This window comes from Grampus griseus, assembly GCF_964374135.1.
Source record: "Grampus griseus genome assembly, chromosome: 19".
Taxonomy (NCBI): Eukaryota; Metazoa; Chordata; class Mammalia; order Artiodactyla; family Delphinidae; genus Grampus; species Grampus griseus.
The window spans coordinates 52101287-52116378 of record NC_139013.1 but is presented as its reverse complement, the minus strand read 5'-3'; the positions used below and the strand labels follow the sequence as shown (position 1 = coordinate 52116378).

General features: G+C 49.7%; 1 protein-coding gene across 1 annotated transcript in view; it reads right to left on the bottom strand.

Annotated features, from left to right (window-relative positions):
- The window catches only part of PLCG2 (phospholipase C gamma 2), a gene marked incomplete at its 5' end in the record, with an annotated part of 140294 nt that overhangs the window by 31490 nt on the left and 93712 nt on the right, over positions 1 to 15092 (bottom strand). The window contains 7 exons of the mRNA XM_082677782.1: positions 2986 to 3057; positions 4521 to 4701; positions 8571 to 8690; positions 9570 to 9770; positions 10870 to 11045; positions 11677 to 11766; positions 13305 to 13409. Coding sequence (XP_082533908.1) covers positions 2986 to 3057; positions 4521 to 4701; positions 8571 to 8690; positions 9570 to 9770; positions 10870 to 11045; positions 11677 to 11766; positions 13305 to 13409 — 945 coding nt within the window. The remainder of the gene's footprint in view (positions 1 to 2985; positions 3058 to 4520; positions 4702 to 8570; positions 8691 to 9569; positions 9771 to 10869; positions 11046 to 11676; positions 11767 to 13304; positions 13410 to 15092) is intronic.

Sequence of the window (15092 nt, the reverse complement as noted above, 5' to 3'; positions counted from 1 at the left end):
TCAGTGCCTGTGCTCCCGGAAGTCCATCCTCCCGGAAGTTCAAGCTCAACACCGTTTCTGGACATCCCCAAGTCTCACCAGCATTTTCACCTAGGCCAGTGATCCCCTAACTAGGCTCCTGAAGGATGCTGACATTTTGCAAGAGTAACTGAGGTGCTCCTCCATGAAATTCACCAAAAGGAGGTCTCTGCACTGGCAGAAACAAGACAGAACTTAGGACAAAATTTCTCTTCAGTGAACTTGCTTTAATGCCGGCTGCTTGGCAAGCATAAATCAATGACAAAATGAACACCCACACACACAGCAAGCAAACACTAAGAGGAAAACCTCAGAAACAACCAGCCTGTTTAGATCAGTGGCCGCCCCTCCCCCAACCCAAGGAAATGGGGATGGGGGTTTTATAAGGACTCCATAAAACTCCTCAGAGCATGGGCTATGGAGTCAGACACGTGGGTTAAAATCCTCGGTGTGCCCCTTCCTTACCAGCTCTATAATCTTGAGGCGCTCTCAGCCTCAGTTTCCCCATCTGTGAAACAGGAATTAAAACTTTACATACTTCACAGGGTCACTGAGACTATTAAATGAGATAATGCACGAAAGGATAAAAATGACAAGAGCTAGCATTTCTTAGTCAAAGCCCTGTTCTAGGCCTTTTATCTATAGTATCTCCTTAATCCTCACAACAACCCTCACAGGTAGGTAAGCAGTAGGAGTATATCCTGTTTTACAGATGAGGAAGTAGAGGTACACAGAGGTACACAAAGAAGTATCCTTGCCCAAAGTCAACCGACTGGTAAGTGACTGAGCAGAGAAAGAACCCATTAATATGAGTTACTGCCATAGTTCGTGATGTTCCATAAGAAGCAATGTGGGTTTTATGAACTTTGCCACAGGAACCTCCCACCAGAGCTTTCGCCCTTGACTCGCCCACCTGCAAACAGTGCAGGCTCTACCTGTGCATCCTGCTTCCAGGGCAGACTTAAGGACCAGAGCCACATCTTACCCCATGAAATCCTACAGGTCACTGCCAGACTCCAAGGCCACAAGGAAGGTATAGCCAGTGGCGGGGGGCGGGGGGGCCATATAACGGCTTCCAAAGGAGCAAGTCTCCAGCCTGACAGATGGCAGGAGAGGTCCTCATGTCAGGTCCCTCATGAACTAGAGAAATGAACCACCACTGGATGACCAAGCGGGCATGTGGCACAGCAAACTGGCTAAGAGTGCACTCCTGGGAGCACCCAAATCCCAGTTCCACACCTTCCTCAGCAATTATTCAACCTCTGTGTACCTCAGTTTCCTCATCTGTACAACGGGCACAAAAATGGTACCTAATGCCTGGGGCTGTTATGAGGAATAATGAGCCATCGTGTGCTTAGAACAATGCTCGCTATGTGGTCATCAGTATGTGTCAGCTGTTATTACTGATCTAATCACTCCAGTTCTAAGAGCTCATGTAAAGGACATAAAGCAAAAGATACAAAGCCTCACAGGTGAGCAAGTTCAGTTTAGTGTTAATGAGAAGAGCACAGCCTAGAAACAACCGAAATGGCCACTGATGGGGACACAGCCAAATGGGCACAGTTACCCAGAATATTCTACAGCATAAAACACACTCTCCTTTTAAGTTAAAATTCCAGTCCATGTGCTTCATCTAAATTGCCTGGCTTACCAGGTTAAACAAAAATGGTCATTAAGTTAGCTTAGCAGTGGAGAAACTCAACCTGTGGCCAAGCAGCAGGTGTACAAAGCAGAATAAAAATGGCAGGTGCTGGTGGTGGTGACGCTAAAATACACCTCCACGCGGACAAAGACGAGAAGGGACGGAACACCCAGAGACGCAGACAGCTACTGCACTGGGATGGTGAGACCAGGGCTGGTTCTTTTTCTTGCTTTCAAAGTGTTTTCTTTAATTTTTACATCATTTTTTCAGTCACAGTAATAATAATTTTATTTTGAAGCACTCACCATGGTCTGGCAGCTTGCGATCAAATTCTGCATACAATCATGTCTTACTTGGCTCACTGAGTGTAGGAAGACTTTCTCTACAACTTGGTTTAGTTGCCAGGATTTTATAATGGGGAGATTTCACCTCAAACATCCAGATTACTGGCTTGTCTCGAGAAATCAGAAGACCCAGCCTTATCTCTGGAAAGGCAGCCATCGACTCCTAACGGGGGGCGGCTGCCCTTGAGATGGGCTGTGTGTCCCCAGTTTACCGTGGCCTCCACCAAACCCTGACACCTGGCTGACATGAGGCCATGTCATTCTCATAACCAAAGCATCTGTCACTTCTAATAAAAGTTTTTGCTATTTAGCCAAGTCCCCTAATGCCTTTCACACCCAGTTCCATTCACCCACAACTTTTCAAGACTTCACTTCTTGCTGAAAGGGATTTGCATTGGCCAAGGATTATAAGTTTAAACAAATTTCTCTCTGGATTTCTACAGAGCCCACCAGCAGGGCCCCTTCCTAAGTGAGAACTGTACACTAATCGTGTACCAGACAGCCCCCCCAAACAGAAAATTCGCCGCAGGCTCAAACTGAATTTGAGATGAAACCAGGAGCTGCAGGCTAACAGTAAAAATCCAGGCCCACCTGCATGAAATTACAGAGCAGCTGGGGTGGGAATGTAAGATACCGTTTGCACTGCAAAGAGGTCACTGAACCAAATGAATTTATGAACACCACAGGCTCAGTCACTCAGCAAGAAACATGTGAAAGACTTTTAATTAGAAGCTGTGTGGCCCAAAGGTGGTTCATCAAACTTCAGAATTTTAGCAAAACACAGTCGCGTTTGGATGGAATTCTATTAACCTCTTCCCTGAAACTAGATGTCGTATTGTCAATCATCAGTTTCTTCTCAAAAAAACATTATGGGGGGCCAAGTTTTCCAAAATGCTCCCTTACCCTCTTTTAACTTGGGGGTGGGCCCCATGTCAGTCTAGCAACTAAGGAATAGTGTGAATTGGAAGTTCGGCACCGTACCATGGAAGGACTGATTTCACTGGGATCCACGTACATCCTGCTGACGTCATAGAGGGAGTTTATATCTCTTTCCTGAAAAAGAAGAGAGAAAAATAAATGGAGCCATCCAAGCTCCCGGGACAGCCCTTCCTTAGAACAAGGATGCTACGCACCTTTGTGGTTTCTTGCTCTCTAGGAGAAGAGCTGAAACCTCATCGTTTACTCACCTTGCGGGTGGAGACAGTAAAAAGCTATTAAGAAGTTCCCCAAAACTTGGAAATTTTACCCCAAAATGAGAGCGGTCCCCATGCGGGCCTACACTGTGCCAGGCACTGTGCTCCTACGTAAGAAAAGAACACACACCCTGAGATCCAGTGGTGTGCTGGAGCGAGCTCACCGCTCTTCCTGACCGCCACTCAACGTCACCAGCTTGACGCTGGCCACCGTGGCAGTATTTACACCACAGAAATTGGCAGATGCCACAAACCAGGGCTTTGTTTCACAGAGAGGTGGGTAAACCTCCACCAGCACACACTGAAGATCCCTCCTGCCCTTCCTCTGCCTCTCTCACTGGCCTTTAGCCCCACCAGCCACATTCCCGTCTCGTGCACGCCTGCTCCCCCACCCCCGGAACTGGCCTCTGCACAGCTTCCCGGCCAGTCTGCTCCCTGGGCTCCCTTCTCACCCTCTGCAGGAGGCCTGCTCCCACCTCTGTGGCCCCAGTCTAACGAAGTGCCCCATCCCTTAGCACACCATCCTGTTTTCTCTTCTTCGTTGTAACTCACCCTGCCCGGTGCGTGTGTGTCACCCAGCTCCCTTTTCTAGAGCCCAAATTTCCCAGCGGCCGACGGTGTTCCACCATACTCCCAGTATCTAGAACAGTTCCTGGCACATGGTTGGTGCACAGTAAATCTCTTTTCAGTAAGTTAATGACTCTATCTGATAGGAACTGAGACATGGTAATCAGATCGGCTGTCTTGTCTGCTCAGAACCCTCCCAACGGCTCAGAATAAAAGCCCGTGTCTCACAGTGGCCCTACACCACCCAGTTCTATCCTTATTTAGTTCTGCCCCCGCCCTGGCTCACTCACCAGCCACAGCAGCTTCCTTTCTGTGCCTTCAGGCACGCTCTCACCTCAGGACCTTTGCACTGGCTGTTCTTTCTTCTTCCTCATAGCTGCGGGCTCCCTCCTCCACCTCCTGTGTCTGCCCACATGTCTCCTTGTCAGCGAGATCTTCCCGGGCACCCTTGAGAAGTGCAGCCCCTTCCCCATCGCTCTATCCACTTATTCACCTGCTCAGTGTGTTTTTCTCCATAGCACTTATCACCCACCAGCTGATACATGCTCTGTATATTTTTTTAAATTTCATTTATTGTCTGTCTCCCCTACACTAGACTGTAAGAGCCCAAGGGCAGGGTCTTTGTCCACGCTGTTGGACGTAGAGCCGTGTGGGACACACGTAAGTGCTCAGGAAAGGTTTGCTGAATGAACAAACAGATGAATCGTAACCTCAGACAAGATATTCCACCCAATCTCGAGTGAGTCAACCACCTACCATATTGTAGCGCTCCAGGAGCTCGGGGGTCACGGGGTAGCGCAGTTTCATCTTCCGGTAGAGTGCGTGCTTCTCGTAGTAGCTGACCAGCTCCACGAGGCTCTCGAAGTAGGCGGAGGTGCCCAGCACGAAGTGCCGGCCGTCCCGGTTGATGCGGCAGTGCTTCACCTTGCCCCTGGCCCTGGGGGGAGACCACATGGTGCTGACATCCTGGCAGCCAGATGGTGGCCATATAAGCCCACCAATTAGAAACAACCTAGTCATCCAACCTAGGGGACCAAATAAATGAAGAGCACACAGCCCTCCCATGGAATACAAGGATGTAGGTCTTTGCAAATCAGATACAGAAGAACCGGTAACTCAGAAGAAACACTTCAGAGTGACTCAACAGCTATAGCTCCTCTGGCCCTTCCCTTCCTCCCCAACTATAGGACTTGACTACAGAACACCCCAGTGTCCAGATCAGGGCCAGAAAACTATGGCCCACAGATTAATCCACCCCCCTCTCCTGTTTTTGTAAATAAAGTTTTATTGACGCACAGCCATGTTCATCTGTTTATGTACTGCCTGTGGCTGCTTTCACTCTGCAACGGCAGAGCTGAGCAGTTGCAACAGAGACCAACTGGCCTGCAAGGCCTAAAATATTTATCCTTTGATCCTTTATAGAAAACATTAGCCCATCTCTACTCGAGAACTCTGGGACTTGATGCCCTGATCCTTAAATCTTATCTTTAGTGGTCCAACTAGTGCACAAATGGAATTTTTTTTTCCAAAAGGGGAAACAAATCTTTTATTTCCTCACCTATTTGAAACAAGAGGCAGAAAAAAATCCAAAAGAAAATAGAATCCTCAGTCTTACTAGCTTTTATCAGCAAGAACAGAAATATCTGTGACAGTAAGTTTGACCCTAACTTTACAGCCAAGAGCACTTGAAAACTGCAACAGAAATAGTTACTATGCTCAAACTACTTCTCTTAAAAATTTTGCACCTTAACAGACATTTTTTACTGTTTTAAAAAATACATCCCGTTAAGCCATTTCTTCCAAAACTCCTATTTTAAAAAAAAAAATGCTAGGAGACTACTTCTTCAGTAGCTTACGTGCAATGATATTTTATTAAATATTTATTTTAAAAAAGAAAAGAAATACTGCTGAGTAAATAAAACAAGTTGCAGAATGCAGCTATAGTATGATCCTATTTGTATTTTTTTTAACGGAACAAAATACCACTAACAGAATGGCGCTATATATTTCCCACAGGTACATACATATGTGTGTAAAAAAAAATTTTTTTTGAGTCTTGATGGAGACGCTAGTTACAAAACTGTGCTTTCTACCAAAACAAAGATTGAGATGGCAAAGACCATAGGGGGCTTTAGCTTTCACTGCAGTATCTTCATTTTTTATAAGGCTAATATACTTACGTAGTGAAAAATTAATTTTAAAACTTTATACAAAAGCTCCGCAGGGCAGGGAGGCTCTGGGGTACCGAGGTTCAGAGCAGGTAACCTCCCTGAGCCTCAGGTAACCTCCCTGAGCCTCAGTTTCATCATGCACAGATCTGGGGATGCACAGCTTCTATCTCAAGGTAAGTGTCAGGACTGCTGTCTGTTAGGTAACCCAGGGTAAGCCCTTTGCAAGGTGTCTGGCACCCAGAAGAAACTAAAGAAATGGATGGTTGGGAAAATATACACAGGCAAGCCAAAACTGCCCTGGGAGACAGAACAATCAAAAGGGGAGAACAGGGCTGGAGTATGAGCCTCCCGGAGTGTGTTGCTACGAGCCAGTGAACACTAACGCCTGAGGGCTTAGCTTCGCGATGAAGCCCCTCATCCCATGGAGGGGCGCCTCCCACCACTCACACCCAGAAAACAACCTCGTCTCTTTGCATGCATTTGAAAGCAGACACTTCCCTCCTGTGGAAATCCATACAGAAGGTTAGTATATGTTCCCAGGGCCTAGAACGGTGCCTGGTACAGAAGAAGTACCCCCACAGATATATGGGGGGAGGGAGGAAGGAAGAAGGGGAGTCCCTTGTAAGTCCTGTGATGACACCTCTCATCCCCACCAGGCCACTGGCCTCATGAGAGCAAGGGCTGGGCTGTTTTTATCGCTCCTGAATTTCTAGACCTGACCCAGAGCAGGGGCTTATCAAACATCTATTGATTTCTAAAAAAGAAAACCTCCAGCTCTCAGGGTGCCTCCAATCTCATGGGGAGGACAGATGTGCAAGCAGAACACGGTGGATGTATATAAGCTGAGTATCAATCTGGGAGCCCGCCGCTTCATCCATGCATTTCCAGTGACCCCAGCCTCATCGCCAGCTTGAAGGTGCCCAATCAAAATCAAGTTACCGGGCTCAAGCAGGGGCCAGTGGGAGTACCTCACAGGACTCATCCTCTCTGTGGACGCTGTCCTGGCACCTCAAGGTAAAGTGAGAACAGAGCCAATGGAGCGTAACACCGAGATGCTCAGAGCTAGTCTCCTGAGGGTCACAGACGAGGCTTGTATCCGAGTGTGTTGGAGGCCAGTTTCACCTCTTGGGCCTCTCAGCCTGTAGCCACTAAATCCCCACCTTTTTTCTTTCAGCCACAGAGTTTGGTTTCTGTCCCTTGCACCCAGAAGCACCCCGACTGACGACAGACTATAGCACAATGCGACCCCCAACGTCCAGCCCAGTGCCGGGTACAGCACAGATTCAATTAAACACATTCAACTCCCATCCAGGGGTAGCAGGCACTGTAAAGAGTTGTGGGGAAAAGAGCAAAGACACCCCTCTGTTGGCGGCACAAAGCACAAAAGAGCCACGCTGGATGGAGCTGGCACACAGTAGGTCCTCAATAAACAGCAGTGATAATGACCATCACCACCCCCAAGAAGGCAGCTCAGGGCTAATGGGGGGATGGGGGGCAGACTGGAACAGTAGCCAAGGGGGATGGGTGAGGGCAACAGGAAAGGGAGGACAGGAGCAGGCTGGCACACCAGGGCCCCGACTGTGCAGCCGGTAACCACCTTCACCACGGGGAACCGTGGGCCCAGAGCTTCCAACTCCTTCCATTTCTCATGAGAAGCAATCTGAATTTCCAGGTAAAGCTTCTCCGTTTTTAACATCACCGTGCAGGCTGAGCAAAACACCCAGAGGCCCAATTTGGCCCACAAGCCTCTTGCTTAGACCTCACAGTAAAGCACGCAGGCTCTGGAGGAGGACAGGCCTGAGTCTGAAACCCTGACTCAGCCTAGGATGAGGCTGTGTGGCTTTAGACAGGTCAATTAACCTCTCTGGGCCTCCCTTTCCTTACTTGTAATAACTGGATCTACCCCTCATGGGCTACAGTGATGGCCTCGAACAGGTGAGGCCTTGAAGGCAGCCCAGTGTCCCAAACATCAGTTAGGAACTCAATATCTGGTAGCCAGCATTCTATTACCATCATCAAGAATACACAGGGAAACCCTGAAAATGGGGAGACGGAGGGAAAGTATGACGAACTGGGTCTGAACCTCCCTCACATTGCTGTTGGTAGAAATTGGAGGAATTGGGCATCTTGGGGTAGAATTAACGTAGAGAACCACAGTCCTAGAAATGGTTGGTCCATACAACCACTGGCAGTGGGGTGTCAACTGTGGATGGGAGGAAACAAGATCTACAACATCAGCCATCTGGGTTGCCAGGGCTGCCTGGGTTCGAATTCCAGCTCCACCACTCACAGACTGCTTGTTTCAAGCAGGTTATTTAATCTCCCTGTGCCTCAGTTTCCTCCTCTGAAAAGTAGGGATCACGGTCATGCTGATCCCACAGTCGTTGGAAGATGAGATGAATTAATATAAAACACAATGCTCCTGAGAATACAGACCAGCGCCCAGCACACTGAAAGCACACGTCAGTATAGTCTGCTCTCGCTCTTTACTATCGCCATCGTCGTGGTTGACAGACACCCTGGGCGGAGGACACAGAGCTCAGCCTCCACCTGCAGTTCCCCCTTTGTTCTCCACACCTGCCCTTCCCAAGCCGTCTCTGCAGAGCACACAGTGGGCTCCAGTCCGTGCACCTACCTGAAGGTGATGGCGTAGGAGTCAGAACCTTCCCGCTTCCGGATCAGGAAGGCCCCATCCCGGGGAACCCTCATCAGCATGTCCTCCGCTTCTCCACGGCTCAGCCCGTCATAGTACCACCTGCAGCACAGGGCCGGGAAAATGGCCAAGGGAGAGGCCGCTGAGACCGGCAGCAGAGGAGGAAACGGTGGGTTCCCGGGATGCCTGAGACACGGCCCTGGAACCCACCACGGAAATTACACAGTGGGCCTCCGCTTCTGAAATCACCTCTGAAGACAGAAGTTTTTAAAAAGATCACCCAGACACAGTTTGGGTGAAGCGTTCATGTAGTGGGTCTGCTTGGAGCATAAGCGAATAAATCAACTTACATCTTTACCCACCCCGACCCCCCCACCCCCGACCCAAGCAACAGAGGGTGGCACAGTCACCACAGTGTCTCAGAACAGCAGAGGCAGAAAAGATAGGGAATAGGGTTTTTAGGTTGTTTTTAAAGATGTGAAATAGCAAATTTTATGGCAATCCATCTGAATATGGACAAGAAAAGTAAAAAATAAAGGTGTCATAGCTACATGGCCTCCTGTGAAATGTGCATTTGAGCAGCCTTCTGCTTAAAAATTACTCTTTGCTTTTCACAACTAGTCAACCCTTTGCAAGGCCTAACTGATACTCACTTGACAATTATTTTTTCGCTTTCAGACCAAAAGGAACGAGCTTGGACAGAAAACAGTAACACCAGGCCAAAATTATCTCTGAAAATCAATGCTCAAGAAGACCTCACGACCACGAAGATAAAGGAGAAGAAAGGAAAGGAGAGGGAGAGGGAGAGGAGAGAGAAACAGGCCATAGGTAACTGGACAGCGGCCGCCCTGGGGAACTGCAAGAGACCCCGGTGGGCCCGGGTGAGGCGCCCCGTGGGAATCTGGGCCCCAGCACACCCTCCAGGCTGGTGTTTCTGATCCGTGAACGCAGTCGCGCCCCCAGAGCACAGGGCACACGTACGGCTTCGACTCGTGCGGGCTGGGGTTGGGAACTGGGTCGGTGAGTCGGAGCTCGAACTCGGCACAGCGCAGGTGCGTCTCGCTGTAGTGCTGGATGAGGGCATAGATGCTGGTGAACATGAGGTTGTCAGTCAGGTAATACTTCAGGGTCCCGCCCTCCATGGTGGAGCGGATCCGGCAGTGCTGGACGCGGCCCGACCGCCTGCCGGGAGAGGGACCACGTCAGAGCCCAGGCCCGGCCGGCTGGCCCTTCCCGCAGCCGGTACGGCAGAGAGCACAGGGTGGGCCACAGCTGCAGCCGGGGCCCCAGGAGTGGACGCTACGTGCGGCCACACAAGCCTCCGTCTGCTCTTAGCACCGGCCCAGCGCTTTCACACAAGTTGATCCTTGGGGCTGGATTCCAGACCATTCTACCTACTTCCTCTACCCGCCGTCCCCTTTTACCTACGTAACTGTTCCTCTGGAGCCAGACAGCCTAGGTTCCAATCCTGACTCTGCCACTGAGGAGCTAAGTGACCATGAACAAGTGACCTGTCCTCTCTGAGTCTCCCTATTATTACCCTAGTGGTCCAACAGGGACAATGATAGTATCCTCCTCACAGAGATGTCCTGAGGATGAAACGAGATCACACACAGCATGTGCTCGGAACGCTGCCTGGTACCTGGTAAGCATCTTACAGGCGTTAGCTGTCGCGATTATTTATATGTTGTTAGTATTAGAACTTTTATCCTTCAGGTCGCAGTTTAAACACCACCTCTTTCAGGAAGTCTTCCTGGATTATTCTCCCAACATCACACGAGACCCCTCTCTTACAGACTTTCATAACGTCTTGCGCTTTTCCCACTGCACACGTCACAACGAGAATTATGTATCATTTGCCTGATTCCTTTTCCACTGTTCATCTCCCTCCTGAAACTCTAATCTCCATCAGGACAAGGACCCTGTCTGTCTGTCACTGCTAAGTCACTGTGCCTAGCACAGAGCAAGGACCCAATAAATAAATACCTTTTGATGAATTCATGCACAGATGACTGAGTCAGTGATGAGTCAATACAGCCTCACCCACAGTTCCGTAAGGCCACTTTACAATTTTAAATACTGCACTGAAATATCGCTAATCTTGTTGACTAAGTTTGGGGGCCCTCACCCAAGTCTTGCCCCACACAGCTCACTAAATAAAGTCTGGGTTTCCAGCCCAGCCCCACCCAAGCCTGGCCTAAGCTGCCACCACTTGCCTCACGGCACCCCACCCCACCAGCTGCGAGGAGAAGGCGCGTGCCCCGGGGAAGACGGCCATTACCAGAAGGACAGGGTGTAGTCATTGGGGTATGTCTCGCTCTCCCGCACCAGGAAGGTCCCATCCTTGCCCCCCGTCTCGGCGCAGTATTCCTGCAGCAGCTTCTCGGCGCTTGTCCTCTTCTCCACCTTCTTGTGGAACCACTTCTCCCCGAAATGCAGCTCCGTGGGGGCTATATCCTGGGCCGCAAGGAGAGGAGGGGTTTCTGAAAACCCGGACCAGACCCCCAGTATCATCAGACTAGTCCCTCTGTGTGTGCCGATTCCTGAATAACAGACTGGACTGGATAACAGACCAAAAACGGCCTCAGCTCACTTTTACCCCGAGAGGTCCGGGAAGCCAGCCTCCACTGCCCTCCCCACCCCCCAGCCACCTACTCCTGACACCTCCCCATTTGTGGTGGCCTCCTGGAGTTCTGAGTCCCGGGATAAGGGGTCCCCAGTACAGCCCTCAACTCTACTGTACGGGAAGCCTGAGAGCCATAATACCGTGGGGGCTGCACTCAAGGGACAGTACCAAGGATGACCAGCAGCCCCGGGGGGGAGGGCAGGAGAGCCAGGAACAGGCTAGTGGGTAAGGCTGGACAGAACATCCAAATGTCCCCATCCTCCCCAGGGAGCACAGGCCAAGCACGCCTTTCAGAGAGCAGGAAAGACACCTGAACCTCACTGGCTAAGCACATGGGCCAGCCAGCCAATCCGAGAAGAGCCAGGCAAGGCTCGGTACCCGAAGAGGCAGCTCCTTGGACTGAGCATGTCCAGGCCTGCCGGCCACCGGGTGAGAGCAGCATTACAGGAGGTGTCCACCTACCGGGGGCTGTTCATCTTCCATAGTCTGTTCAATGTCATCGCTGAAGGACAGCTTGGCATCAGCAATGGCACAGTAGTGCCGAGTCCATTTCTACAAAGTGAAACCAGCGTTAGGGCTTCCCCAAAGTCTCTGCTCCATCAACTCTGAGGCCCAAGGCCCCTGCCTGGCATCACCCCAGCATCCACTGGGGACTCGCCTTTCCTACTCTTGGAGCCATTTATGGTGGTTTCACAGAATTCGATCCCCTGTGAGACATTTCTTTTAAAACATCTATTTATTCTGGGGTTCTTCTGGCATTTTCAGGGCTTCTTTATTCAGGGTGTCTAAGCGTTGACACGTAGTATTGTATTCCTTTAATCTGAAGGCTTTTACGAATGATGGGATTGTTTTCTGTGTGTGTGTCCTCACGACTGTCTTTTTCTATTTCACCCATTTTTTAAGACTTTCAGGATTTCTCAGCCAGCCTGTCTAGAGACCCTTTCTTCAACATTTAAATGTGACTTAATTCTATATTTAAATTTCAACCATTTTTATTCCTAGAATATAAGAATAGACATGTAAAAACATACTCAAATGCAGAAAGACAAACATAACATGATACCACTTAATATGTAGAATCTAAAAAATAATGCAAATGAACCTAAACACAAAACAGAAGCAGACTCACAGACGGAAAACAAGCTTAGGGTTACCAAAGGGGAACGTTGCGGGGAGGAATACATTAGGAATATGGGATTAACAGATACAAACTACTATACATAAAATAGATAAGCAACAGACCTACTGCATAGCACAGGGAACTATATTCAGTATCTTGTAATAACCTATAATGGAAAATAATCTGAAATACATACGTATATATATAACTGAATCACTTTGCTGCACACCTGAAACTAACACACCCTTGTAAATCAAATACACTTCAATCAGTGAATCAATGAATTGATCAATACCTACTCAAATAGACTGCCATGTTAGGTTATGGGATATGAGAAGTGGCATTAACATTCAAAATGCCTCATTCCCATAAAAAAATAACGTTTCCTTGGGACTCCCCTGGCAGTCCAGTGGTTAGGACTCTGCGCTTCCCCTGCAGGGGGTCCCGAGTTGGATCCCTGGTCAGGGGAACTAAGATCCTGCAAGCCACGTGGCTCGGCCAAAAATAACAGTAATAATGTTTCCAGTGGAACTGCCTCAGATTGGAGGACACTAAGGGGTTAGGACAACGAACTGCATTATCACATCCGAGATTGCATCCTGGGTCAGAAAAAGGACATGAGTGGACAAACTGGAATGAGGTCCACAAATTAGTTGGTAGTATTCTGCCCAATGTTCAATTCCTTGTTATGATAATTATACTCTGGTTACAGAGGATGTTACTATTTGGGGAAACTGGGTAAAGCACGTATGAGAACTCTCTGTGCTTGTATGTGTGTGAGAATCTAGAGTATGTTACATTGAATATAAAACTACTTCAAAATAAAACACTAATGATGCAAAAGAAGAATAGTTTCCTTAAAATGACAAATTCACTTGGCACAAGTGGGAGTGAGACAGGAATCCTCCCGGAGCTCTCCAGCAGGCCGTAACACATTCAGGGCTCTGAGAAGGGGCGCGAGAAGACGCACCTGGTCGATGGAATCCCACATGTACAGTTCACCCTGCTGCCTGTGTTCATCTTTCTTGTCCTCCACGTTGACATCCACGTCGCCTCGGGGGCCCAGCTTCTTATGCTGAGGGGAAAAATACACAAAGCCTGTCTCCCTAAGACCCAGGCTAGGATCTGTGAGCCAGCAAACATTCATTCACATCAGCCAGGCATCCACCGGATCGTCCCACCTCAGGGCCTTTGCACTGTCTGTTCTCTGCCCGGCTTCTCTCTCACTACACTGCGCTCTGTGCTCGGCGTCACCTCCTCAGAGGGGCTTCCCTAAAAACAGCCCACACTCCCCCTCCCACCCCTGCCACTCTCTAGCCCCTGGTAGTTCATCTTCACGCTTTTTAGCCTAAGTATATCTACGTATCTAACTGTCTTCTGTCTGTCTTCCCTGCTAGATTATAAGCCCCATGAGGGCAGGGACTTTGTTTTGTTCCCTGTTGAACCTCCTGCACTAGGTTAGCAGATAGCGCTCGATAAATATTCAATGAATCAATGATGCGCCCGCATTCTCCAGCACACAGAGGGCAAGGCAAGATCACAGCCAGCCCATGGGCACAGGCTGTGCAGGGCAGTGGAAGGCACACTGGGGATGCAGACTTAGAAGACCTGGGTGCAAACAGCACTGCTGCTGCTGTATTGGCTGTGTGACCCTGAGCAGGTGGCCGCACCTCTCTGAACCTCTCATGTCTCATCCGCAAGCCTAAGAGGATGATTACGACAACGTCCACCTGGGCGAGTTCACTGACTGCCCATGTGGACTACCCTTGATAAGTCCCAGTTGTGGTGACCTGGTGGAGGGAGCTCAGGATTGGGAGTCAGACCTGGGCTTGAATTCAGGGCCTATCACCTTCCTCGCTGTGTGGCCTTGGCTGCATGACCATCTGTCTCAGTAACTTCCCCTGTAAAATGGGGGTAACAGGGACTTCCCCGGTGGCCCAGTGGCTAAGACTCCGCACTCCCAACGCAGGGGGCCTGGGTTAGATCCCTGGTCAGGGAGCTAGATCCCACACGCCACAGCTAAGAGTTCGCATGCCGCAACTAAAGATCCCACATGCCGCAACTAAAGATCCCACATGCCGCAACGAAGACCCAGCGCAGCCAAATAAATAAATAAATATATTTTTTAAATGGGGGTAACATAGCCCCCCTGTCCCGTAAGGCAGTGGGCGTGTAGGATACCTGTAGATAGTGCAGCACGACATAAGTGTTCCATTTTGTTCCATCCTTGGCAGGAACTAACTGTGTAACCTCAGCTGAGTCAACCTCTAGACCTCAGGGTCCTCACCTGTCAGGTGGGCTGGGGGCCCGGGATTATCAGTCCTGCAGGTCTGCCGTGAGACTGAATAACACTGACGACCGTGCCCAGCCCAGTGTGTGGCACTCAGTGATCACGTCACAAATGCTACGTCCACCCCTTTTCCCTGAAATTGAAAGGGCTGAACCAAGAGGTACCACAGGTGGGGCAGTGGGAGCTCTAAAAGGAGTCTTCACACCCTGAAACAAGCGCTGGAAAATACATGGGGACACGCAGAGAGCTGTTCTAACAGAAACCGAGGGAAGCCACGGGGGAGCCGGGAACAGAGAGATGCAACGAGGTTCCCTGAAGACTGACTGCCAAACCTGAGGAGCCCTGGACACCTCCCCAGCCCGGCCAAGCACCCTCTGCCTCTCATCCCGCATTCCTCACGCTGGAAGCTTCCCTGAGCGTCTCAGCAGAACCTGCCCCGGGATCTTAGCCGATTTCTCCAAATATGCT